The 25,445-nt window shown below is 37.1% G+C and overlaps 1 protein-coding gene and 1 long non-coding RNA gene across 3 annotated transcripts in view; one reads left to right on the forward strand and one right to left on the reverse strand.

The window, feature by feature from the left end:
• LOC143458607 (uncharacterized) overlaps nucleotides 1-25,445 on the forward strand; it is a 91,581-nt gene that overhangs the window by 26,638 nt on the left and 39,498 nt on the right. The window lies entirely within an intron of this gene.
• Nucleotides 5,077-17,292, reverse strand: LOC143458598 (protein NLRC5-like). 2 transcript variants are annotated; one of them, XM_076955390.1, is made up of 6 exons: nucleotides 17,172-17,292; nucleotides 14,447-14,509; nucleotides 11,113-12,423; nucleotides 9,521-9,634; nucleotides 7,272-7,540; nucleotides 5,077-6,096 (listed from the first exon to the last, which is right to left on the reverse strand). In XM_076955390.1, exons 3-6 carry the CDS (start codon nucleotides 12,410-12,412, stop codon nucleotides 5,860-5,862), a joined length of 1,920 nt encoding a protein of 639 aa, XP_076811505.1. In that variant the 5' UTR covers nucleotides 12,413-12,423; nucleotides 14,447-14,509; nucleotides 17,172-17,292; the 3' UTR covers nucleotides 5,077-5,859. The 2 variants fall into 2 exon arrangements, with proteins under 2 accessions (XP_076811505.1, XP_076811504.1); XM_076955389.1 differs by lacking the exon at nucleotides 17,172-17,292 and adding an exon at nucleotides 14,633-14,783.

The following is a 25,445-nucleotide window of genomic DNA, read 5'->3' on the forward strand; positions in this document are numbered from 1 at the left end:
ATGTTTTGCCTAGAAAAAGCAAGGTGGACACAAAGAGCATGAAACCAAACAGGAAACTGGGAAAGAGTTTAAAAAAATAAAGAAATTTCACAACTACGCCAAAAAAACTGTAAAATAATGTGAACTGCGCACAAAAAAAATATCCAAAAATGTAATAAAAAAATTTCAGAGTTGGTAGTACAGTACTTTGTAATGAAATGATTGTTTATCGTTCCTTAGCCTGTAAGGATGACCACTTCAATTACAAAGTTTGTCTGTTGAATTGTAGTCCTCGATAATAAATGAGTCTCAGGTCGTTGTTTCGCTTCTCTTAATCTTAGAATCAATTGTACACCTCGACAACTGTATAATCTGATTATATTTGAAGCTTCTTTGAACGAATACATCAATATAGAACATTGTGACAGCAACAGCATAAAGACATGTTGCGGCGTTGAACGTACGACTGAAAAAGGGATGACTCGTAATGCACGCACAGTAAGAGGGAAGCATCGATTACGTCACAAAGTGTTATGCTTCACTGATTTGATAGCTGAGAGTTCTATGTCGTAAACAATTTTATATTACATTAATTGATATATTTATCACAACTTCAAATACCAGAATGCTGTTATGTAGTTATAAAGGTTAGCCTATAGGGCATAGGCCTATGTCTAAAAAATAATTATTTAAAGTATAATTAAGTTTAAGTACAGCTTACATATTGTGTTTTGAGTGTTAATTTCTTCCAGTCTTGTGACAAATAATATTAAAGAGCGGTAGGCCCAGGTATCTATGATCGTCCGTATGGCAAGGCCAGCATTATCCATGTAATCAACCACTGGGGGGCGTGGTGGACAGTGTTGCTGCAGAAGTCAAATGCAACAACGCAATTTTATGTCACACCACAGACAAGTGGTCGAAGATGCTGGTGACGAACACAACGCAGCTTAACGAGTTATTGCGGAACATTCCAAATCAACAGCAAAGCTTGTTCTCGGTCCAGAGACATCTCCGCATCCGGCCTTTAAGTCAATGCAAACCACGTGTCCAGTTCCACCGAGATCTCCGATTGCTTGGTGTGGTGTAAAGTTGTAATCAATGATAGAGTTTGGCAACAGTGCAACATTATCTGACCGTTGCAATTATTTTATCAGACGAATACAACACTGCATATGCTAACACAGATGTAATTATGATCGCTGTGTAGGTATCTGTGTCTGACAATTGCCCTCAAAGCTAATAACACATCACAACAACAATATCTAATAGTAACACAGCATTTTCAACATGATACAAACATAGTATGTCTGATCACACACAGCTGGGTTGGAACTAGAGTAATTGAAGATATATAGCCTAGAATGGTTGACAATTGACATTCCCAGCACACAGATTAAACACGATTGGAAACTCGAAACATAAATGCAAATAAACCAACTTCTAACTTATATCCAATGAGTTACTATGTACATTGGCCTTTTTCTCTAAGATCGATCGACTACGATGACTGACTAGAAATCACACTATAGTAATACAACACGATTGACCACAAGATGTTGCCAGAGCGCAATTCTACGTCCAATGACTCAGTGCTCGCCGCCAGAGCGACCTGAGACAAAACCTGCTTGTTGCGATCTTAACTTCGATCTTAACATTCTAATGGGATGAACACAAAGTTTTCCTCGCATCGGAAAAAGAGTTGTACCTCGATGCGGAGCAGTAAATCTTCCTTGCGCTTCTTTAACAGCAGATTGATAACGCGGTCCCAGTTGTTCAGCATCACTCATGCTGTGAGGTCGTGATGTGAAGAGGAGACCAAAATTTAGCATCTCTCATCCCATCTCTGGTCACACAAGCTGCAACATTCAGGTGTGATGGAGGTTGTATGTGCAATGGAAAAAGCCAACCACGCAATACATCGCACTCACATATTATCAGCAAGTTACAAAATTCTTGCTATTTGGCTCATAGAAAAGTCGTTGAAACGTTCAATTGTTTACATCAGGGCTTCCCAAACTTTTTTGCTCGCGACCCCTTTCAAACTTCTGAAGTTTTCCGCGACCCTTCACGTTTAAATTGATTAGCAGTGCGAAATATACATTAGTCATTAGTGACATTTATTGAGATGCAAAGACTGAATTTAAACAACCAGTACTCAAAGCCTACTTACTACTTTACACATATGTAGGCTACAAAAAAGAACACACATTTATTCAGTGTGATTGGTGCGACTGCTTTCTGCTACAAAGCAAGTCCAGCCGTGGCTCAATATCTGTTAATGCTTGTCTTAAGGCGGTTTCAATGTTGATTAGGCTGGAACGATATTTTGTTTTGATTGTATTTTGTACAACGTGTAAAATTGGTATACGCTCTGCGACCCCTGAAGTTCGTTACGCGACCCCTTGCGGGGTCGCGACCTCCAGTTTGGGAAGCCCTGGTTTACATTATAGGTAATAATCTGGTTTAGTGACTATAAAGGCAAAAAAGTAAATTCTACAAAAACTAAAAAACACAAAGTTATGAGAGGAAATTTACAGCACAAGCAAAAAAATCCCTTATTATTCGCATCCGGGGAAAAAGTATAGAAACTTGTCAAGATGTGATATCACCACCGGTAGCTGCTTTTATTCGTCGAAGGACAAACGAGCCATCGCTTTTGTGAGCTGAGAAATAAATATCATGAGTAAATATTTGCTGAGCTCCGTGGCGAGGTGAGTCGAGGTAAAACAATTGTCAGTTGTGACGTTTCTTCCTTTTCCCAAGTATGGTTCCACCACCTTCATTACCACAAGCTCAGACACTCTTTGCGTAGGTGGTCTGCTCTCTTGCCAAGATATGATATGGCGTTCAGTCTATATTTAGAATCTACATCAACACCTCGCCAAAATTTGATACCGAATTTGTCCGGCTTGTTGGCCATGTACTTTGTAAACCTGCAGCGGGCTTTAGTTCGGAATAATTGTTCGTCCACTGTAATATTTTCACCTGGTTTGTAGCAGTTGATACAGTTTTCAACAAACTTATCTTAATTAGACGGCAGAAATCAAAGCAAATTTATCCGTTTGAAGTCGAGACAGTCTTGTGCTCCGCAAATCAAATCGAAGAAATCTCCTCGCACGTACAACAAGGAAATAAAAGCTTTCAGTTTACTTACTGGTAGCTTCCACTCATCACTATTTTTCACTCTGTGGGCTTCAGCTTCTGTGCATTGTTGAACATGGATAAGCATTGCATTAATTGACAAGTAGCTCAAACGCACTAAGCGGGCCGTCTGGCATGCGATTGGTATCACATTACGCATATTGGCATATCCCACTTTCTGTTAGTACGTTCTGAGCTTGTAGCCTATCTCTCGATCCTGAAGAAAATTCGACGTATTCCCATTTTGTTCCGTCCTTAGCAACCAATCCAAGTTCCGCCATATTTGGAGTAAGTCCACCCCCCTGCGCTTGTGCTGAAGTTCTTGTATCATCGCTGCCACTGACAGAGCCGACAAGTTGACATGATGCAGAGTCAGTTTGCTCCAGGTTGTCAACATCAGTCTCGGAATCCGACTCATCTGAAGCAACCACTTCCCATGGAGGTCGAACTTGGTCTGAATTTGCCCGCCCTTGATCTAATCCTTCATATTCACCTTCGCTTTCACCCCCGAACCATAATTCTCTGCAGTAGCGTTCGGTAAAACTAGAGCTTGGATACCGCTAAGGCGCTCCGGGCTCGACTTTCCCCAAATGACTAAAACTTATGAACTAGCTAGTAACTAACTGTTGCCAGCTACTGCAGCAATTGTTCCATGTTTTAAAACAATAGCACAATAAAAGACTATTGTTAAGGCGATTTTAATCGTGGAGGAATTAGAAGTTGCTTTACCGTCAAATTGACGATAATTTAAGGTAAATCGCTTCCCACCCCCTCACTGTGCTTGTTATAATAAAAAAAATTACATACTAAAAAGTGACCAAGACTTAGGAAAAGTCAGGAAGTTTCAATATTTTAACAGTTACCTAAGCAGAGATATAAGCGATTAAAAATCAAATCATCATCATCTCGCTGTATCAGGACTTGTTCGACTTAAAATCGATCGGACCATTCTGCCAGAAAAAAATGATCGGACAAACAACAACCGAATAAAACAAACAAACAGAATTGACCAAATTGGTCATCAATTATCCACAGTTTACAACCTTCGAATTGACAATGACATGCATCACGTGACAGTGCCCTCGCGATTTTACCAACACGCGCTAAAATTGAGAAATAAGCACCAGGCAACGTTGAAAGAACTCTGCACGGGAAAGATTAAAACAACATATTGGCGTTTACTGAAGGATAAAAGGGACGGTGGGCAGGTAATCACCAAACGTGGAAAAATATCCACAACCCAATTTCAAACAACTGACAAAAAACGTTTAATTACAGATTGACCTGGAACGATCTACGCTTCAGGTCAAATGCGTTCAACTTTCATCATTTTTCAGACACCGCATGTCGGTTCTGCTTGATCGGTCCGGATGTGCCTTCGCATGTTTTATTAAAATGTAAAAGAAATCGCCGCTATATGGCACTACGCATGCAGAGTAGGTACCGTTTCCACGGGAACTGCAATCTCCTTTAACGACGTAACAGAAATAATAAACATGCATCGTCCCGAAAACATTGATCGTGAAGCGCTCGACATGAGCATTCGACATTTCTTTTACAGTGGTTTCTTTTCCCATCCACTGATGTACAACACTGAAGCAATTTTCATTCATCAGTTGATTGAACACATCACCTGCTCGTCTGCTTAATTTATATTTTTCAACTTATGTTTTATGGATTTAACTAATTATAGGTTTAGTGGCCGTGCTAGTTGTTACCAGCAAATATCAACGTTATTTCTCTTGAGCACGTTTTAAGCCTTCTCGGCTTTGTCACTTTTCTTGTTCATTGGCACGTGTTAGTAACAACTGGCTTGATTTTACGTCCCCACCGCGCTTTTGACGAAAAATAAAATGATTGATTGATGACGATTTTACTGGTTACAATAACTAAACAAAAAATTTGGCGCCACAGGAACGCGATCATATTTGAAGAGGAAATTTTTAGCACAAAAACCATAATTGCTGCGATTGAACGTTCGCTCTACGCGAGACGAGCCAGGACCTTTAATCAGGACACGACCTACCACGACCAAATAGTTAAAATTTGCGAAGTCCTTCGACGCGAACCCGCATAAACGTTTGTATGTATAAGGACCGTGTTGTATCTCACATTGCTACACACCGTTGTATTTTGTTGACATGCGCACTTGATGCGTTATTTGTGAATGAACAGTGATTTGTAAATTCTTTGTGTTTTTCGCCTCAATAAAATATGCTGTACATCAGGCGCTTTTATGACGTAATAAAGCAAATTGTATTTATATTTTAACTGAAATCACAGAGAGAAGTTGTAAAGCACAGAACACGTCGTCAACAATTACATAAGAAATCGCGATCAAAAAATGCAAATTTAAATACCATTTGAAGAAATGTAGAAGTGACCACGACATTGCTGCATTGACCACTCGTAATCGCGCTCGAGTAAAGAATTTCTCAATGCATGAGTGACGTCATCAACAACGACCAAAATTAATTTCATAGTTTTAATAAAATTTTGAATTTCTTAGAATGAATATAAACAATTTGTCTACATCTACTTGTTACGTCATAATAAGCACGATCTCGTCGCCAAATTTAACAAATTTCATAAAACAAACAAATAAATGCAAGGTTGTAGAATGACATCACAATAGTTATCGCGAGCGTAGTGTGGTGCAGGGATGAACAAGAATTTCGGATCTGGTGTTTTCCGCATCATTCAGCGCTTCTTGAAGTTCGTCTCGTTCATCCCGATTCACTTCTGCGAGCGAAGTGTGGTGAAAAGATCAACATAAACTTCCAAACTGGTTTGACTTTCGTTGAGAGTTGATTGGATCTTGTTGATTTCATCCTGATTACCATCTCGCCTCCTTCCATCATCAATGAAGCAAGCCCACATCCTCAGCCAATCTCTCACGACTCTCAACAACCCGATGATGTCATCGATGTTTGATGGTTGCAGATTGTTGTCTTCGATAATCATCTTTCCAATCTAGAGTTGAAATATTTGTGATGACGTCAACTATAACTTGGTCTATCTCGGTTCAACTCAGTTCTAATGATGTCGATGCACAGATTCTATCTTAATGTATCATGCAAATAGTATATACAAACGTACAAAAAATATTTTTTATTTGTGGTACTGACCAAGGTTGTAGGACGTGTGCAGGAAATCAATATGCCACTTTGTATCAGGGAACTCAACAAAATTTGCATTAATTTATCTTGGTGTAACTTAACAGTAATTTTAATAGGAACATCACGTTTGGAAAGTAAATCGAGGAATAAATAAATCGATAAATAAATAAATAAATAAAATGAGAAAGTAAATCGGAAATTGAGTTTGGAAAGTAAAAGTTTTCAAGTTCACAATTTTTACCAATAGTTACGAATATTAATTGTAATAACTGCCAGTTACGGTCATAAATTCGATTACCGTCATAAATAATACCTTAACTATGATTCAAGTTAACTACAGTACTGTATATTGATATAAGTTGTCACTGCAGTAATAAACAAGGTAAAAAAACACAAGGTGGCGCATATCACCGGTTGCAGGTTACCAAATTATCAAAACACCAATTGCGTGACTGGGGCCGGTTATTGACTTAAAGGGAGGAAAATACGGTTGTTGATATTTTGACAACCAGGCTTTGACAAATGTCCGCGTTGTTAAATACTTGCGCTTCTTCGTGACGTAAGAAAAATCTAGTGACGTAATGGGTAATTAAACAGAGCAACGTTAGATTCGTGATTTAAAACGAGTTTGGAAAAAAAATTTTGATGTTTACAATTTTAAGCGATAGTTTTATAAATATTAATTGTAATAACTAACCATTTACCGCCATAACAATTTGATATTAAAAAAGTTAAACGATGATTGTGTTGTGAATATGACGTCAGAATAGATGACAACACATGATTTTTTCCATTTCACCAAAATCTCAATGACGTAATAATAGCAAAAGCCTTGAATATATACAGTGACATCAAAATTACTTCAAATATTGACTCAGTTATAAGTGACTCATAGACATGACCGCACTTATGACTTTTTTGCCAACCTTACATGGGACAAGTCAGCAATTTAATATTTTGATTGGTCGGGAACAATTAGTCGGAATGTAAACAAACAACAATAAGTAATTGATGTCAATAATATCTTACTTGTCCTGGTTTCATCTCTTTTATGACCGAAGCGATCTCGTGAAATGAATTCGAATCCAAGTAACAGCCCCACAAACTGAGCACATTCAATTGCTTTGTGACGTGTTTCAAGACGAAGCAGAACCCAGGGACCAGGTTTGAATTCATCGGCTGCAGTAAATGGATTGTTGTTGGAAAATGCTCTGCTGCTTTGGTTGCGATGGACGAATCTTTTCCTTCTCTGACGCAGGCGTACAGGTCGAATAGTTTGTCTCTAAGTGCTTCATAATCTAAATAAGCATAATAATTATAAAGCGATTATGTGGGTAGAATTGCTACAATAATAGATCCATAAAAGTGGGACGATACAGATATGTTTGGTGGTCAGCGAGAAATAAAAGAATAAAAATATAAACTACATTGCTATGTAGTCTCGTAAATATGCAACCACACGTAGCTAAACACTCAATAGTCAAGAAATATTCAAACTATAAATTATGATTATTACATCACAATTTCAATTGTTACGCAAAGGTTGATAATGAACTTGCATATCTATAGAAGCATTGTATAATTCTATTAAGACAAGAAAAAAGTCACCAGAAAACAATATACGTAATAGGAGGTAAAGAGTGACGTCAATACATCCCATTACGATGTCACAAACATATTCTATAAAATAATCACGTGACATATCTTTGCTGTCACATTTGCTAAAATTATATCCAAGTGTGTGTTAAAGTATTGACATCAGCTGCCTATGTACACATGTGGAGACATGAAGACGGCTAGAGATGTACCGATGCCGATATATCACGTTGACTCGAATCTTTTCATCTCTGCCCTGTACACACGTGTTAAATGACGAATTATCACAACCGGTCTTATTTCTTATTTCGTCTGTCTTGCTTCGCTTTTGAAGACGTGGTAATTTAACACAGTAGTAAATCTTTATGCTGCGCAGTGTTATCGCTTTAGTCAGGTAGTTCTGTTCATGTCACATTCTTCCATTACCGCGATACATTGCTTTGTATTCGCCTTTTTCCTTTAAAGTCTTCAGCGAAATGACAATGCAGCGCCTTGTTGCCAACACGAGCAGCTGAGACGCTTTGTTTGATGACAAATTTAACCGCATTTCCGCCGAGGCATCGTTTATATTAAAGCGATATTTTTGAAACAATGTCGACAAATCAACCAAGTGAGATACTTCAAAGCGTCAATGATAAACCATAGCATTCATCTCATTCTTTTCGTGTAAAGATGTTGATATCAAATGGTGTAGTTGCAATAACTTTCCTCAGTATTCACAACGTAATAAAACCTAACATAAAAGCAGGCTACGAATGCAACGACATTAATAACGGAAGTTGAATGTCAGCTAAAAAGTATCTCAATTATCTGTACGTCGACGCTCATGATTGTCAACAACACGTCAACAGATTTGAACAATTACTTTGCGAGTAAAATTCCTTAATTTTATTGTTTAAAGATGATCACGTGTGGTCTGTTTATCGCACGAACAGAATTGAGCCGATGAGACATAAATTTTTACTAGACGTTTTAGTCGGGCGAATAAACGTAAAACGTCATCTCTATTTCTGGCCAAATAATTTCGTCAAAAATGACACATTACATATCACAGAATGTGGGCTCAAAATAGCCGTCACTCTAAACACGTGTCATTAGCGGATCGTGTTACAGAGTTTTTATTCGATTTTGCTTCTAAGGTGAACGCTAAGAAATGTTAAAGGAACGCAACCAATTAAAAATTAACCGGTGACCATTAATTTTATGCTGTATAAGTAGCAAAAATGTAAATTTTGAGAGATCGTTGAAGAATTTATAGTTTCGGTTCCAAAAACATCTTCACAAAACGCTGTGCGCGTGCGTATAAATACGCATTAAACGCATTAAACATCGCATTAAATGTTGCTTTTGTGAAAAGTCACAAACATCGACCGATGCCGATGTTGAGAAGGGCCGATACATCGGGATCAGTAACATCGGTAAAACCCCGGCATCGGTACATCTCTATCCTCGACGAATACTTGGTAACAAGATGTCTGCACTTTATACACAAATGCAAACACTGGCTACCGTCACTGTATGATTCAACAAGGTTTAAATTTGTATTTTAAACAAATATGCTGTTTTTCGTCACCACTGTTACATTGAAAAAACACTGAAACTTTCTTAAAGAAAAATATGATAATTATCACTATTCACAATATCGCCATTTTTTCAACTCGTTAAAAACTGATTTAATTTACCTTGCGAACGTCTCGAAACTCCGCGTCGTTTCATTTCCATAAACTTTTCTGAAATGATTGCCAGCTCCTGGATGAGATATTTCTTCAAAATTTCCATTTTCTGCAGAAGATCTCCTGAAAATAAATCATAAAATCAATCGAATTATACACACTGGTTGCAAACTATCATTAGTATCAGTGAGTATAAGTATCATTAATTATTTATCAGCTTTTCAAAGTTTAGTCATACAATAATATTAATATCAACTTGTAGTTTAATAACTAATCTGTTCAAAGCCCAACATGTACAGAAAAATGTGGGTTGTTAAAAAAATTATATTATGAGTGTGAGATAAAGTCAAGTATCCATCAAATAATGGACAAAATGCCAAAACGACAGTGAATTACCAGCACAACATCGCATAAATTGCACATTTCTCATAACACAGCACACACTTAATAATGCGATAAAGTTGAAAAGAGTGAGAAGTATAAGATAGAGGGGAATAACACATGCGCTGTTTTATCGTATTTACTCGATTGTAAGCCGCGGAACAAAGTATCTTTTATCATCATTTGTGCGGTTTACAATCGATGGCGGCTTACATTTTCTTCTGGTTGCGTCCCAGACGTCGTAAAACTACGTTTATTGGTGCAGCATGCAGTAAACGCGTGATCAGTGCGTGATATCATGCTGCTCTGTTGGCATGGCAAATTTTGTTTCTTTTTTATCGGGAGTGGGAGAGGAGCAGGAGGAGTGGGAGAGGAGCGGAGAAATTCAAAACAATCACAGATACCACTTATGTTGCGCGGCTTACAAACAAGGGTGGGTTAGAATCGAGTAAATACTGAATATAGTATACGCAGCTATTGTAAAACCGGTTACCGGTAATATCAAAATGGTCTACTGCGAAGCTTTGAAAACAATATTGTTGGTGATTAAAAGATACAACGCATTTCTTATGTATTGTTCAAAATCTCACGATGCCCCTGACCACTTTCATGGCAGCCCGGTTGGAAACACTGCTTTAGTTCATGGACATGGTAAGTTAAACAATAACAAAAATGGAAGGAAACTGTCCACACAAATGTAATAATAAAACACAACTTACTAAACGTAACTTGCATTGACTTTATCATATGTTTATGTTTTTGTTGTTCTATGTGAAATATGGATCTCGCACAAAATTCCCATGCATGGTACTAAATCACAGAGAGCATAAAACGTGACACATTGGAGTCAACAAAACTCTAATTGACAGGTCATTGCGAAATAGTATTGCACAAGCTTCATCTAAAACAAAGAAATATGTGTCACGAGACAGAAAAAATATAATTAGAACACATAAAAAACAAATGCACAACTATGATGACACTTTTGCAGTTGTAATGACGTGGTAGGAACTACAGTAGCTCAAAGTTCAATGAAGTTACAGTAAAATAACCAAAACAATCAGAAGCAAATGAGAAAACATACAAGCACAAGTATACAAGAATACAAAAAATACACAGTAACAATATACATAAAGTACTACACCAGTACAGTACGACACCAGTACTTAATCACTGCTTTCATATGTTGTGTATCGTGGTAAAATATAACTCATAATTACCTGAAACAGCTTTCGACTCCAAATCAAACAACAGGCCACAGACAAATCTTCTAACCACTGTCCAATGCTCTTCAAACAGTGATGTTTCTACAAAATCTTGAAATTCTCCCAGTGGCATTCCGTAAACTACATAGGATGCTGTGAGATGTTCTTGAAAGGTCTGATGACAGAAGAAGAACTTGGTGTTGCCTTCAAAAAGACAGCTGTTGACACTAAGTCCATGAGTGTGGAGTTGAACCACGATATCATGGATGGTAGCTGGGTTAACGCCTGTATTTCTCAGCTGCTTAGCAGTTAGCACAACTTTTCCTTCCTTGGTTGCATCAAACGCGAGAACTCTCAACCTCTTAACCAGCTCATCCAAGCCTTCTGTGTTATGGATATGTCCACTTTGAGTCAGGTTCTTCATCACTGTTGCAAACAGCCTTGTAGGGGTGGAACCATCACCAATGTCCTCTGATGGATGGATGTTGCTGGAAATGATCATCTGGAGCATCAGGGGATTTCTACACATTGACAGCATTTGACTTGAAGTTGTATTTATCTTCCTCCAGAGATCTTCATCAGCAAAGGCGAGGAACAACTCCTTTGTGTCCTCAAGATTAAGGTCACCCAGAGCATAAGTGACCTGGGGTCTTGCTGCTTCAGGGAGGTAGAGCACTGCATGTGGCCTGGATGTGATGATGAGGAGACTTTTGGGGAAGAAATGTTTTGTACACAAGTTAAAAACCAGGTCTTTGACAGGGACACAGGCATTGTAATTCATTTTTGGTGAAAGTTTCTCCAAGGAATATTGCGCTTGATCCAATCCATCCAGGATCAGCACAATCTTGTCGTCGTTCTTCTGCATCCAGGAGAAGCAAGCTGTGTAAAACTCCTCACTATGTCCTGGAAACATGTTTTCAAGCAATAACTGTCTAAGAGTCAATGGTTCTTCATAATTGGCATCCATGAATTTCAGGTGGATACAGATTCGCTGAAGCAGGGAAAAAGCTTTTGCCAGCCTCAGACTGAAGACGGTCTTTCCAGAACCAGCGCTGGCAACAATGCTGATGAATTTGTCTTTTTGATCCAACAGATCTTGGAAACAAACTTCTCTTATGATCTTATCTTTGAACAGTTCGTTCTGGCCTTTTGGATCGTATCTTTCATCAACAGGAACTGTATCTTTGTCATAGTAATTGATCTCTTGAATTGCTGGATGGACTTCGGGAATGTTTTCTTTAGCATTGACACCTTGCAGACGTAACTTTCCTTCTTTTTCAAGGTAGTTGATGCACAACTTCATCAATTTTCTCATGGAATTCCACTCTGCAAAATATAAACAAGACTGATTAAAATTACGGCACATTTTGTGGTGAAAGTGTGAGGAAAGTGTTGAAATAAGTTGACTTAAAATAAAATAAAAATGTTACTTAATTATGCTGTTGGAAGAATTTTCAAAAATATTCAGCAATGAAATAATTTATACCTAAAACTTACAATATTATTACATCATAAATGAAACTATGATGCATGACAATAAGATGGTAAAGATCAAATTGTAGGTGATAACAAGCATTAGGTTTTATTCAGGCAACATGTAGTAGCTTCAAAGTAGATTAAATACGAAATATATTGCCTTGTCAAACAAACCCAAAATAAGACTTGCAAGGTCACACACATTTAATTCATCAAATGTTTTGGGCTATAGCCACATTTTGTTTTGAAAAACGTGTCCATAAAAAGGTGGGTACAGGTTATACACCGACACTAACTAAACAAGGTTTTTATTTTGGCACAAGACTTGTCGTCGATGCCTCTCGTATCCTGTTGCGTCACCAGCAAATAAAATAAAGACATAACTTGATAACTCAGGCTCTATTGAGATAATCCACAAAATTTTGAGATAAATGCTGCAGATGCACTTTGCTTTGTTTTCTTCGATTTTGTCGTGTGGGAGTGAGCAGGTATTAGATATGCAGTGAGCAGATATATGATACAGTCTATATAAGGTTAAACTTTTTTGTGAATAGTTATTATCATCATTATTATCTCTTATTGTCATCGCTGCCAGCAAATAGATAGCAACAGCAACTTTCTTGTTTTACTAATCGTGTGTTAATTTGTGGCCAAAGATTGATCGTTCACGCAACATTACAACCAAAGCATGATGGTTCACGTGTCACCGAGAGCGTGATAATAAGTAACGGCCAGTGAGCAGCGTAATCATTCGCTACAACCACAGTCTACAGTCTACACGTTACGTCAAACAATTGTTAGTTGTCCTGATGCAGTGATGACTAAGAAACGAGACATAAAGAGAATAGAAGATAATACAACACACAGAAGCGCATGATGGATATACACCACATAGAATTTTATTAGTTAAACAATGGGTGCAAGTTATACACCAGTGCGGGATGTACTCCAATAAATACAGTAAGGTTTATTGGTGAAATTGGAAAACAGAGAAGCTGTACTTTGTGTAAAATTCTTTCCGCCACTTTCTCATGTGCACTATGTTTGTGTTTTGTGCTTTTTAAGTTTATTTTGCTCACTCCCCTCGAAAGGAGCCACCTCCGCTAATTAATGACGCAAATCTAATTGCTCAGTTTTGTTTCCGAAGTGGACCTGAGTTCAGTTGCTTTTTGTTACGGCCGGAGAAGCCAGTATTTAAAAACCGTTCTTTGTTTGTCATTTCTTTGATCATGGAAAATACATCGCCCTTTTTTCAATCGGGTTGTTACAGCAAAGGAAACTGTCAAATTTGTGAATGCGTTATTCAATCGTGGTGACTTACGTCTCAATCAATCCGCCGAGCGCCCCAGCCGTTGCTAACGGATTTTAGCAGATTTCAAGTTTCCCACAAATTGAATACAAGTATTTTCAGTTGTTAAAGCACAGATTTTTTCTCTCCCACAATTCTACAGAATCCAAAAGTACATTAAATTTATTGTACAGCCAGGGTTGGTGAAGTAAATGAAGAAACACAATGACTAACATTTGATTAACACAGATTGGTATATGAAGGAGATCGGTGGTTATCAGTGCAAGGAAAGATACAATGCTGCCTAACACTGACATCTAACGAAACATACGGTATCGGGTTTCACATTCTACGTTCAAAGTAATCACCACCCGATGCTTGCTATGACCAACAAGCATCAATTTGATATTATACAACGTTGCTTGCAACTTGTCGCCACAAACCATGACATCATCATGACATCAGACGTTAAATGAAAACACAACTTTCAAGTAATTTCATTTCCTAGTAACAATAAGATGTTAGAAGTATTTATTATTATTTCAAGGTATTTAAGTTTCAATTTAATGAGAAGTGATTACTCACCATCTTCATCAGATGAGCTTGTGCTGGGTGGTTGCGTGTAGTTGATGGTGACATTCTCAGCATCTGGAATTAAATCATTTGGCATTTATTGTTGTGTTACCAGCAAAAACATAAACCAACCAAACATATACGGATATAAAATTATATACTTTATATATAGTTTGTACTACTTTTTATATAACCTACCTTTTATAACTGGTGATTGGTTCAAAACAGCATCAGTAATATTTACGTTTGAGCTTGTGCTTTGCTCTGCCATGACACTTTTCAGAGCTTTATTTGATACCTTAAATAGTTTGATCTGTAGAATCAAAAATATCAGTTAAAGATTGCTAGATACTACCAACATAAACATATTGACCTATAAAGGTATAATTTGCATGAAACATAACCACTTGATAACTGAAAGTTACAGGAACCGGTTAAATTACTTTGAAATTTATGTGTGATTAGCAAAAGTGGTGACAAGTTTCAGACTGGGCGATACTGGTAGTGACCCAGTCTATTTAAAAATCAGTAAATCTGCGTGGGTTTGATTTCATTTGATTGACAGGTTTGTCAAGAAAACCTGTTCAAAACGCCAAGTTGTTACGCCAATCGCTTAATTCCACTTAATTAAAATTTATCTTCAAGCAAAGCTGGGTTTAATTTCAACAAAACTGATTTAATTTATAACTAAACTATATATAACTATACTACCTATACTATATATTTATATATATATATATATATAATAACTATATATATCTCAATGAGTTTGAGATATTGTAGTTAACTTAACATGCAATTTCATTATAAGCGATTCTTTACGATCTACAAACTTATTTCCAGTTATTCAGAATTTAACATCAAGCAATGTTGAGTTACCGAATTTCCACTGAAATTAAATCCATTATTTTTAATAAAACACCTTCATTTGCAAAATTTAGAACATTTTGCAAATTCATCTGAGGAACAACTTTACAACTGGGCGTAGCAAAGCTCAAACTTGTCGTAAAAGCAATTCCTTTCCAAATATGGAACTGAATTCGATTTATAAGTTCTCATAATATTGGTTAATCATTACACAAGATCATAATTAACCCAGTGGCCAGTGGTCGTTTGTCTTTTACCAGCTTTCATTGTATTATCAATCCAGTGTTTGAGCAAACGTTTACACAAAATATTAATCAATAACTAGAACAACGACGGTGGGTGGAAACTTATTTGTCTTGAGGATGATTTTGTGATTTCTTATCTGTAATAATAGTTGGTTTAATGTGTTGAAATATTTGTATACCACAAAATAGTCAAATAATAGAACCTTATATTACAAATAAGCAACATAAAAAATTGTTGCCTAACTCAAACAATAAAAATTGCTAAACTATGTTAATAAAATAAAAATTTCTCTGTGGGTTCCCCCTTTAACTTTGGGAACACTGACTATACCAGGGGTGGGCAAATTTGTTCAATGAAAGAGTCACTTGCGGAAAAATATAAACACCAGCGAGCCAGAAAATCAGTAATGATTGTCAATTTGGTTATTAAACTTATTATACTATTAGTAGTCATTTTGGGATATTACTTTTTAACTAAAAGACCCATAAAAACATGTTGGTGAGGTGCATTTTGACAACCTTTGCCATAGAGTATAGAATCTATACCTGAAAACAATGTCGGAATCGATGTCTAGTTTTACGTCATAAACGAAATCCTGGCCTAAATAAAGAAAAACTACACAGAAACTTTCATAAACGGTACTCTTGGTAGCCTTTACAATTTTGGGAATTTTACGATTCGACTAGAAGAGCCACAGAAAACATGCCGGAGAGCCGCAGTTTGCCTACGTCTGGACTATACAATAAACTTGTTGGGTTATATTGTAGCGGCCGTTAGATACGTATTGGTTTGTCGCTGGTTGGCGCCCTCGTGATGTTCCCAGCACGTGTGTATTTTCGCATTGCTCGTTCACTTTACCTGCCCATTCGTTTTTGCACTGCCTGCGCGCAGGACATCAGTTTGAGTAAAGTCTTAAATTAAGAATGCCGTGTTCTTTTCTTTTAATATATGAGCGAAGTAGACAGAGAACAGAAATAGCAACCTTCTGAGACAAGGAGTCAACAGCGCAGCATCGTGACAGCAACGCAACAACCTACTAGCGCTACCTTCGCCATAATATCATACCTTTGGTGCCTTGTACCAGGTACCTTTCATTGACTACACAATACCATTTGTATGGTCGAAAATATTGACAATACAAATTGACAATTAACTTTTGATAACTTGAATGTTTTACATAAAATTGCATCACCAATGTTAGTGATGTAACAATGCTATAGTTTAAACCAAATTGCAACAGAAACTCTGACAGTGTTATGCGTGGTGCCATGCATTCCGCTACTAGGGTTGTGTACTTTAATCAAAGTTATTTATTGGGCATTACTTATTCATATCATTATATCACAACAAACTGAAAAAGTTTGTAAGCCAAAGAGCCTAGTTTAAAGGTGTGTGACCCAAAGTCCTGTATAAATGTGAGATCGGTTAATTATTATCACTCAAACTTGGTCAATGTCCAATGATGCATCGTATTTATTTGTTTATCTGCCTGTCTCTCTTTAACATTTACTAATTACTACCACGCACAAAATTTGTGAACATGCTTCATTTTATAATTAGTTGTAAGTTATTGTCTATGTGCTGAAGTTTTAGTGATATGTTACTTAGGTTTAAAATAACTCACCATTTCACTGGTTTTCTTGACATGTTTATCAGCTTTTTGATGGGTTTAAATTTATCCCTTTTTAGCACAAATCAGTGGCAAATATTTAACTAAATTAGGTTTTTACATTTTACAAGCACCTGAACAAAAATACAAACATACATAAGTAATTTATATTTTGCTACAAAGAGCATACTAACAGTAATATATTTCACCTTAAATTGCAAACGATATAGTATCATAATCTTTATCCTTAGACCAGGGGTTCCCAACCTTTTTATGTTCTCGTACCACGTACTTAGCCACCACGGATTGTCAACACGTACCACTATTTTCAAAACAACTAATTTTATCCAATATTCGCACAGCAGCATTGTATAAATAACAATGACAGCAGGGAGCAAGATCGACAAAAGTAGCTTACTGAGTGCAGAGAATTTAGTACGGAAAGAAATAAAAGTGTTGTTCGCATATTTTAGCAAATCAAAATTAAATTGTTTAACTATACTATACTGGTTCCAGGTTCATTCAACACGCGGACGATTCAACCCGCGGACGATTCAACCCACGGACCTTTCAACCCGAGGACGATTCAACCCGCGGACCTTTCAACCCGAGGACGATTCAACCCGCGGACGATTCAACCCACGGACGATTCAACCCAGGACGATTCAACCCCGGACTATTCAACCCACGGACGATTCAACCCACGGACCTTTCACGTACTATTGGCTTAGGTTATCACCAAGTTACTTTGTAGCCAATATTATGTAAGCTAAATAAAGCTAATATATAGGCCTAAGCTAATATAAAGCTTTTTGTGTTTCCTTTTTGTTCTTTAACCACTTCTTGTTAGCATTGGTTGTACATCAAAACACTTATCGTTTTCTGCTTTCCAGTAAAACCTTGAATATTGTTATTTTGCCCTATACAGTACTTTGCGTACATTTCTGTCTACGCCTGCTATTATTTTTTGTATTTACCCGTGTAGATCGGTTATTATATAAAATGTTCTCCTTTTAGCATTAAGTTAACATTTTTGAAGTTTTTGAAAAGACAAAATGCTTTCGACCCACGTACGTAAATGTGTGTATTTATTTTTTTGCATGTACATAAATTACAGATATTTTTATAGACACCTGTTTATACATCGATTAATTAGAAAGAAAGTTGTTTTATTTACAGGCAAGCTTAAGAACATGAACCTGAACACAAACACAGCACGTATAAAACACAAGGCTGAAAAGGGTACTACAAACGGTAATTAATTAGCACATATGAGCGATTGCACGCAGATACATCAATTTATCTGGCTCATTTGCATAAGTGCAAACCTTTGCCGAAAGTCTGTGAGCCAGGTGCGTGTATTTCCTTCGTGGTTGGTCCAAACTAACAACTGCTGCGTTTTGAGCACCGAGCCGTTGTATCGCGATATCGCGTTTTATACCGTCCAGAAATGACCAAATGTTCGGATGAGAACACAGAAATAGTGATTTGAGGGCATTGTGAAACCCTTCTGTGCAATTTGTTGTTTTGGGCTCGCAAAGTATCGCGTCGTCGTAATGATTCCACAACGAAGGGGGAAATCTAGCCTGTCGTTGATGGCGTCCTGTTCTTGAACCACGGATATAATTGCTTTCAAAGTAAACTAAAAGATCGTTGCAGGCAACCTTGTCTTGAAATGTGTTGGCAAGTTGTTCAAAAATACTCTCCAGGTCAGCGACTGCAACAAAAAACAATGCAGACAGCGACTTCACTAACATTTGGAAGATGCTGTCGGTTTCATACCTGGTTTTCAGACCGAGTTCGTTTACTTTTCTTAAAACGGACTGAGCCAAATGAAAATAGCAGCCGGAAACGGTTGCTGAAAGATGTTCAGACCTAAATGCATTTATAGCAGCGATTTCAAAAAATTGACCATATAGACTTTTTTTGCGTGCAATCTTCATTCCAATCAACAAACAGTTGTTTCTAAGGTTTGAATTTTAATCAACGTGTAGGCTTTATTTATTTTGCGCTAAGCAGGCCTACTAATTACAACACGGTACATAAACTTGTTTTTATTTCAACACAAGATGTTTATTGGTATAGTGGTAAAAGCGGCATCCGTGCCTGATAACGAACTGCGTAGACGTTTTTGTAAATGGGTTAAATCGCCTGTGGGTTGAATCGTCCTGGGTTGAATCGTCCGGGGTTGAATCGTCCGTGGGTTGAATCGTCCGCGGGTTGAACCGTCCGTGGGTTGAATCGTCCTGGGTTGAATCGTCCGCGGGTTGAATCGTCCGCGGGTTGAATCGTCCGTGGGTTGAATCGTCCGACCACCACTGTACTATATATCGCATGCAACGGAGAGCTGCTCGCGTACCACCTAAAAAGCTCCCGCGTACCGCTAGTGGTACGCGTACCACTGGTTGGGAACCCCTGCCTTAGACTGAGGAAACGTTTGTGCAAGTTATGATTGTCAAACATTTTTTATTTGTTGCTATTGTCTAAAGATGAAATGGTTCATCAGGTTCACTGAACAACAGTAAGTGCCATTAATGCCTTGCCCAATGACATCACAACCATTGGGTGTCGAACGTGGGCCACATTATAGCAGGGCCAGCGCTCTAGCCATTCATATTAATGGTGAACGTTTTGACCAATATACTGGGAATTCAATAAGAATGCTCAGCAATGATGGACAATTATGATTTCTCTGATTGAAAAATCACAAAATCAACCAAATAACAAAATAATAAAGTGGTGCCTCCAAAGTGTACAGGTCTGCTTGGACCAACCTAAAATCACTAAGTTTGCTTGGATGGGTTGAAATTGTTGTTAAAACTTAACATTATGGACTTAACTGTCATAAATATAACTTTGAAAGTTAAATACTTGCAACAAACAATATAAAAATTCAAAGGATCTGTTTTAATAGGTTTGCCAGCTTTTAAATCGTGGATTTCAAAATTAAAATGTGACAAAGCATAAATATGTTGTCAGCTCGGTAGATGACTGGTTAGAACAGAGGTTCCCAACCGGTGGTACCGGTAAAAGTGATAGCTTTTTACTTCATCTTGAATTGTTAAAGTGTAATTCTCAGCGAAATCCAGCAAAATCACACAAGTATCATCTGTTAAAGAGCTCTTTCTGGAGTTTAAGTATCTAGATTGGCATTTAGCTATGAATGAATGCTTTGTAAGATCATCCAAAACTCTTACAATTTCTTGAATCCATTCATATCTCATCATTAACACCGTGATAAGATCCATCGTGTCTCTAGACTTCCATTGTTGGCATTGGACTTCATCATCAAGTTTCTGATCATACTGTGCAAGTAAAAAGCCTTCTAGTGCTTGAGACCCAGCACATTGTTCACAACGATGCAACACGCACATTTTGTTCTCCGTGCTGCACACTATTTTGTCAATCAATGTTTTGTATGTTTCATTGTTGTTGGTAGCATCAACCAGAAGGATTGAATTTTGATGTTGGATGCACACATAGACAGAATGACTGCGTTTGGACGATACGGGGACACACCATTTGGGACTAAGTGAACAAAACTTTGAGAATCCAATCTTCAGCTCAGGATATTTTTCACAAAATGTGGCATATAATTCCTTCAAATTATACAAAATGAGCCTCTTTTGCTCATGAACATTTTTGGAAACACTTACATAATCTTTAATTCCAGGGATTAAACGGGTAAATTCATCATTTTCATACATAGATGAAATCAAAATAATAATAACAATCATAATAATAAAATAATAATAAGAATCAAAATAGGAGTAGGCAAAATTAAAGCTCAAAAAGGAAGTCAAATTTACTGTAAGTTCTCTCAGAGTGCACCTTAAGCAGGCAGTAATTAATGTTTTTGGTGAATAATCTTTAAACACTAGCAGTTGGTGCCTTGGAATTGCAACCTTGCATATATATGCATGACCAGTTATACGATATTGCTCAAATCTGCATTTTATATCTTATAAGAATCTAAAAAATCGTGCTTGCTGTTAAAACCAACTTTATTCCTAAAGGACAAAAGACAAGTTTCCAATTTTTGGATACATGAACCATGCTACACAAAAGTGCAAAAATTATGTTTCCAATGCGATTGCTATTTTTGTAATTGCATCGTAAACTTGAACTTTGACATCAATGAAAAAACTTAATTTATTCCATGAAGGAGGTGTGATATAGGTTTTTTATGTGCTTAAATTAATTCCTTGACCCCAAAAATGGTAAATTCAACATTTGTTTCATTATTCTACCTTCAGAAATAAAGATATTAAAGGAAATCATGAAGCGTGACCAGTGCTCACTAGCCAAAGGCCATCGTGTGGCGAAAATTTCAAACTTGAATAACTCGAAAATGCCTGGAGATATTTTCAAAATTTTTTTTAATCTTCGGCTTTTTCCAAGGTCTATAACATATATTGAAATTATCAAAATCCAAGAGTAGTGGAAAAAATTTAAGAAAAATTGGTTGATTGAATGACTCATGGACCAGTCCACTGCTGTGTCCATGTTAATCTGCAATGAAAATGTTCAACTTTCATAGAAATCAAATAAAATGAGAGAATGTATTCTAGTGTCGGTAGAAATTATGCAAAATGGGACGAGTATAAACGAGACAAGTTGTCTTTCTTCAAATTTTGAACTTCTACAATATTTTGCGAAAGTTTAAAGTTCGTAAAACTATTAGAAAAAAACAAGATAGTCAATACAATATATACACAAAAATATAACGAAGCATGCAGAGTCCAAACAACACATATCAGCACATTGAGATAGAAAACACACTTTGTCCTGATGTTGACTTTAACAAGAAAATTTGTGCCATTGTGCCAAGTTTTGCCTTAATTTAAGATTTCAACCAGAACTCAACTTTACGTTAATCAGTGGACAGTCGAGTTTACACTAGTCTAGTAGTCACAGTCTATGTAAAGACAATGTAAACTACAATGACTGCAAAGCAACATCTGTAAGCAGGCAACATAAATCAGCGCGAACACTTTCTGGGGATGAAAGGAATTCAGGACCTTTGGAGACTCATAAACTTTTGCCCAGAAGCCACATTTAACCGCGTGTTACGATTCGTATGATGTTGGTGTGATAGCAAGTTCTATTACAAGTTAAACTGTACACACTGGCTAATTGTTACACAATTAAAACAACACCTATTATTTATAAACCCTGTCCGAGTTACGGCCGTCAATTTTTGGATTTAGTTTTGGAATAACTCGGATAGAATTTTACATTAGTTTTGTGTCATTCTTGTATTTATTTCATCATGACATAATTTTCTTAATCTTATCAGCCCCATCATTCGTTTCACTGAACCTCAGTCTAACAGATTTTGTTATTTTGCTGTCAAAAGTCGATATTGTGCATCTACATGTTTTATCAACAAAGAAACAAAATATTGAAGTTAAATCAAAATCAACATTGTTTGTAATTTTGATGTCAAGCCAACAAGACAAATATTAGCGACTCATTTTTAATTTATTCTCATTGTTTGAATGCTAATTAATAAACAAATATCTACATTTTCCAATTGTGCACTTCTATCCATTTTTGTAATATTTGGCATAGATTTGTTAAGCATAGGAACTATTTTGTGGGTTTGGTGGCCATGCTAACCTATGGTCTAATAGCACAATTCTATTATTACTATCCTGCATGTTTCAAGCCCTTGGGCTTTGCCACTTTTTCCTGCTCATTAATTGTTCGTGAGCATGTGTTTTGTTGTGCTGTAATTGTAATAGTTAGCATCGTAACTTTTGCTCCAGACAGTTAAAGGCAAAAAACAAACAATACAATATTCAAAGGTGGCTAACAACTCAGTACCTACCATCTTATAGCAGTCAGCATCGTAACTTTTGCTTAGCATAGTCAGTGGCGGAAAATAAACATTATGGCGAAAATGCAAACAACAAGAATTGAGCCTTCCGTGCCAAAATTATCATCTTTACACGCACAGGTTTCCATAAAAAATTGCCATACTTTTTATTCTGGCAAATATAGAAAACTGGAATTTTAAAATCGTAGACTAGTTTACACACGTTCTCCTAAGTCATCATCATCTCCTCAGTTAGTCAATTGATGTTTAATGTTGGCCAGAGTTCCGGATCTGCTGGAGGCAGATCATGGAACTGATCACACTGCCTCCGGATCTGCTGGATACAGTGTAAAGCTTTCCTATTGCTACGTTACATACTTTTGGATTTCAGTCAGGCTACAGATTGGTGGATATTGACGAGGAAATTTCCAGCATAACGAGCATAATCTAGATTCTAGACTTTTATTCACAAGTTCGCTGCAATTAACCGATTATTAAATCTTCAAAATCCGGATCCGGCGGCAAAGGACGAAGGAAAACTACAGCGAACCCATAACCGAAGACAACATGACATGTGTTTAAAATCGAGCAAAATCTGGGCATAAACATGCTCTATTAAAAGCGTTTTTGGCAACATCTAATCTCACCTCCGGGAGATCCGGACCTGCCGCTTCTACACAGCACAGCTTAAAATTTTTATATAAGTGGTTGGTTTACACTTTACAGGCTCTAGCCTCGACAATTTTAAGTAGTATTAAACATGGGTATTCCCCTAACTAAGCTTCAAACAGATCTGAGTTTAGAAACTTAGCAGTAGAAAACAATTTAAAAACAATGTTTAGGTAATGAGCGCCTCTAATGGTAGAAAAAATGACACTTTCTAAATTTATCCTTATTCTTGTTTTTATTGATACTTCATGTGGAATAAATATCAATAATCATTTTTAGTTGCGATTATGTTTTGCTTAGAAAAAGCACGATGGGTACAAAGTGCAAGAAATCAAACAGGAAACTGGAAAAGAGTTAAAAAAAATTAACAAATTTCACAACTACGTCAAAAAAACTGTAAAATAATGTGAACTGCGCACAAGAAAATAACCAAAAATGCAATAGAAAAGAGTAGTACAGTACACAAATACCAGTGTGCTGTAATATAGTTATAAAATTTATAGACCTATGTCTAAAAACAATTCTTTAAGGTATAATTAAGTTTAGGTACAGCTTACATATTGTATTTTGAGGGTAAAGTTCCTTCCAGTCGACTGACAGTAATATTAAAGAGCGGTAGGCCTAGACATCTACGATCGTCCGTACGGCAAGGCCAGCAATATCCATGTAATCAGCCACTGAGGGGCGTGGTGGACAGTGTTGCTGCAGAAGTCAAATGCAACATCGCAATTTCACCTCACACCACAGGCAAGTTGTCGAAGGTTCTTGGACTTAACGCAGCTTAACGAGTTATTGCGGAACATTCCAAATCAACAGCAAAGCTTGTTCTCAATCCAGGGACATCTCCCCAAACCATATCAAAGCCAGCGTTTACGTCAATGCAAACCACGTGTCTAGTTCCACCGAGATCTCCGATTGCTTGGTGGGGTGTAAAGTTGTAATCGATGATAGAGTTTGGCAACATTGCAACATTATCTGAATTTTACAATTATTTTATCAGACGAATACAACACTGCATATGCTAATACAGACGTAATTCTTGATCGCTGTGTAGGTATCTGTGTCTGACAATTGCCCTCAAAGCTAATAACACATCACAAAAACAATCTCTAGTAACATAGCATGTTCAACATGATACAAACATAATTTGTCTGATATTTTATCACACACAACTTCACTGGAACTAGATTAATTGAAGATATATAAAACGGTTGACATTCCCAACACACAGATTGAACACGATTGGCAGCTCGAAACATAAATGCAAATAAAATCAACTTTTAACTTATATCCAATGAGTTACTATGTACATTGGCCTTTTTCTCTAAGTTCGATCGACTACGATGACTGACTAGAAATCACACTATAGTAACACAACACGATTGACCGCATGATGTTGCCAGAGCGCAATTCTACGTCCAATGACTCAGTGCTCGCCGCCAGAGTGACCTGGGACAAAACCTGCTTGTTGCGATCTTCACTTCAATCTTACAACATTGACAGATCTTTCCAATGGGATGAACGCAAAGTTTTCCTCGCATCGGAAAAATAATTGCATCTCGATGCGGAGCAGTAGGCCTAAATCTTCCTTGCGCATCTTTAACAGCAGATTGATATCGCGGTCCCAGTTGTTCAGCATCACTCATGCTATGAGGTCGTGATGTGAAGTGGAGACCAAAATTTAGCATCTCCCATCCCATCTCTGGTCACACAAGCTGCAACATTCAGGTGTGATGGAGGTTGTATGTGCAATGGAAAAAGCCAACCGCGCAATACATCGCACTCACATATTAATTATC

The sequence above is a fragment of the Clavelina lepadiformis genome, chromosome 5 (assembly GCF_947623445.1).
Source record: "Clavelina lepadiformis chromosome 5, kaClaLepa1.1, whole genome shotgun sequence".
Taxonomy (NCBI): Eukaryota; Metazoa; Chordata; class Ascidiacea; order Aplousobranchia; family Clavelinidae; genus Clavelina; species Clavelina lepadiformis.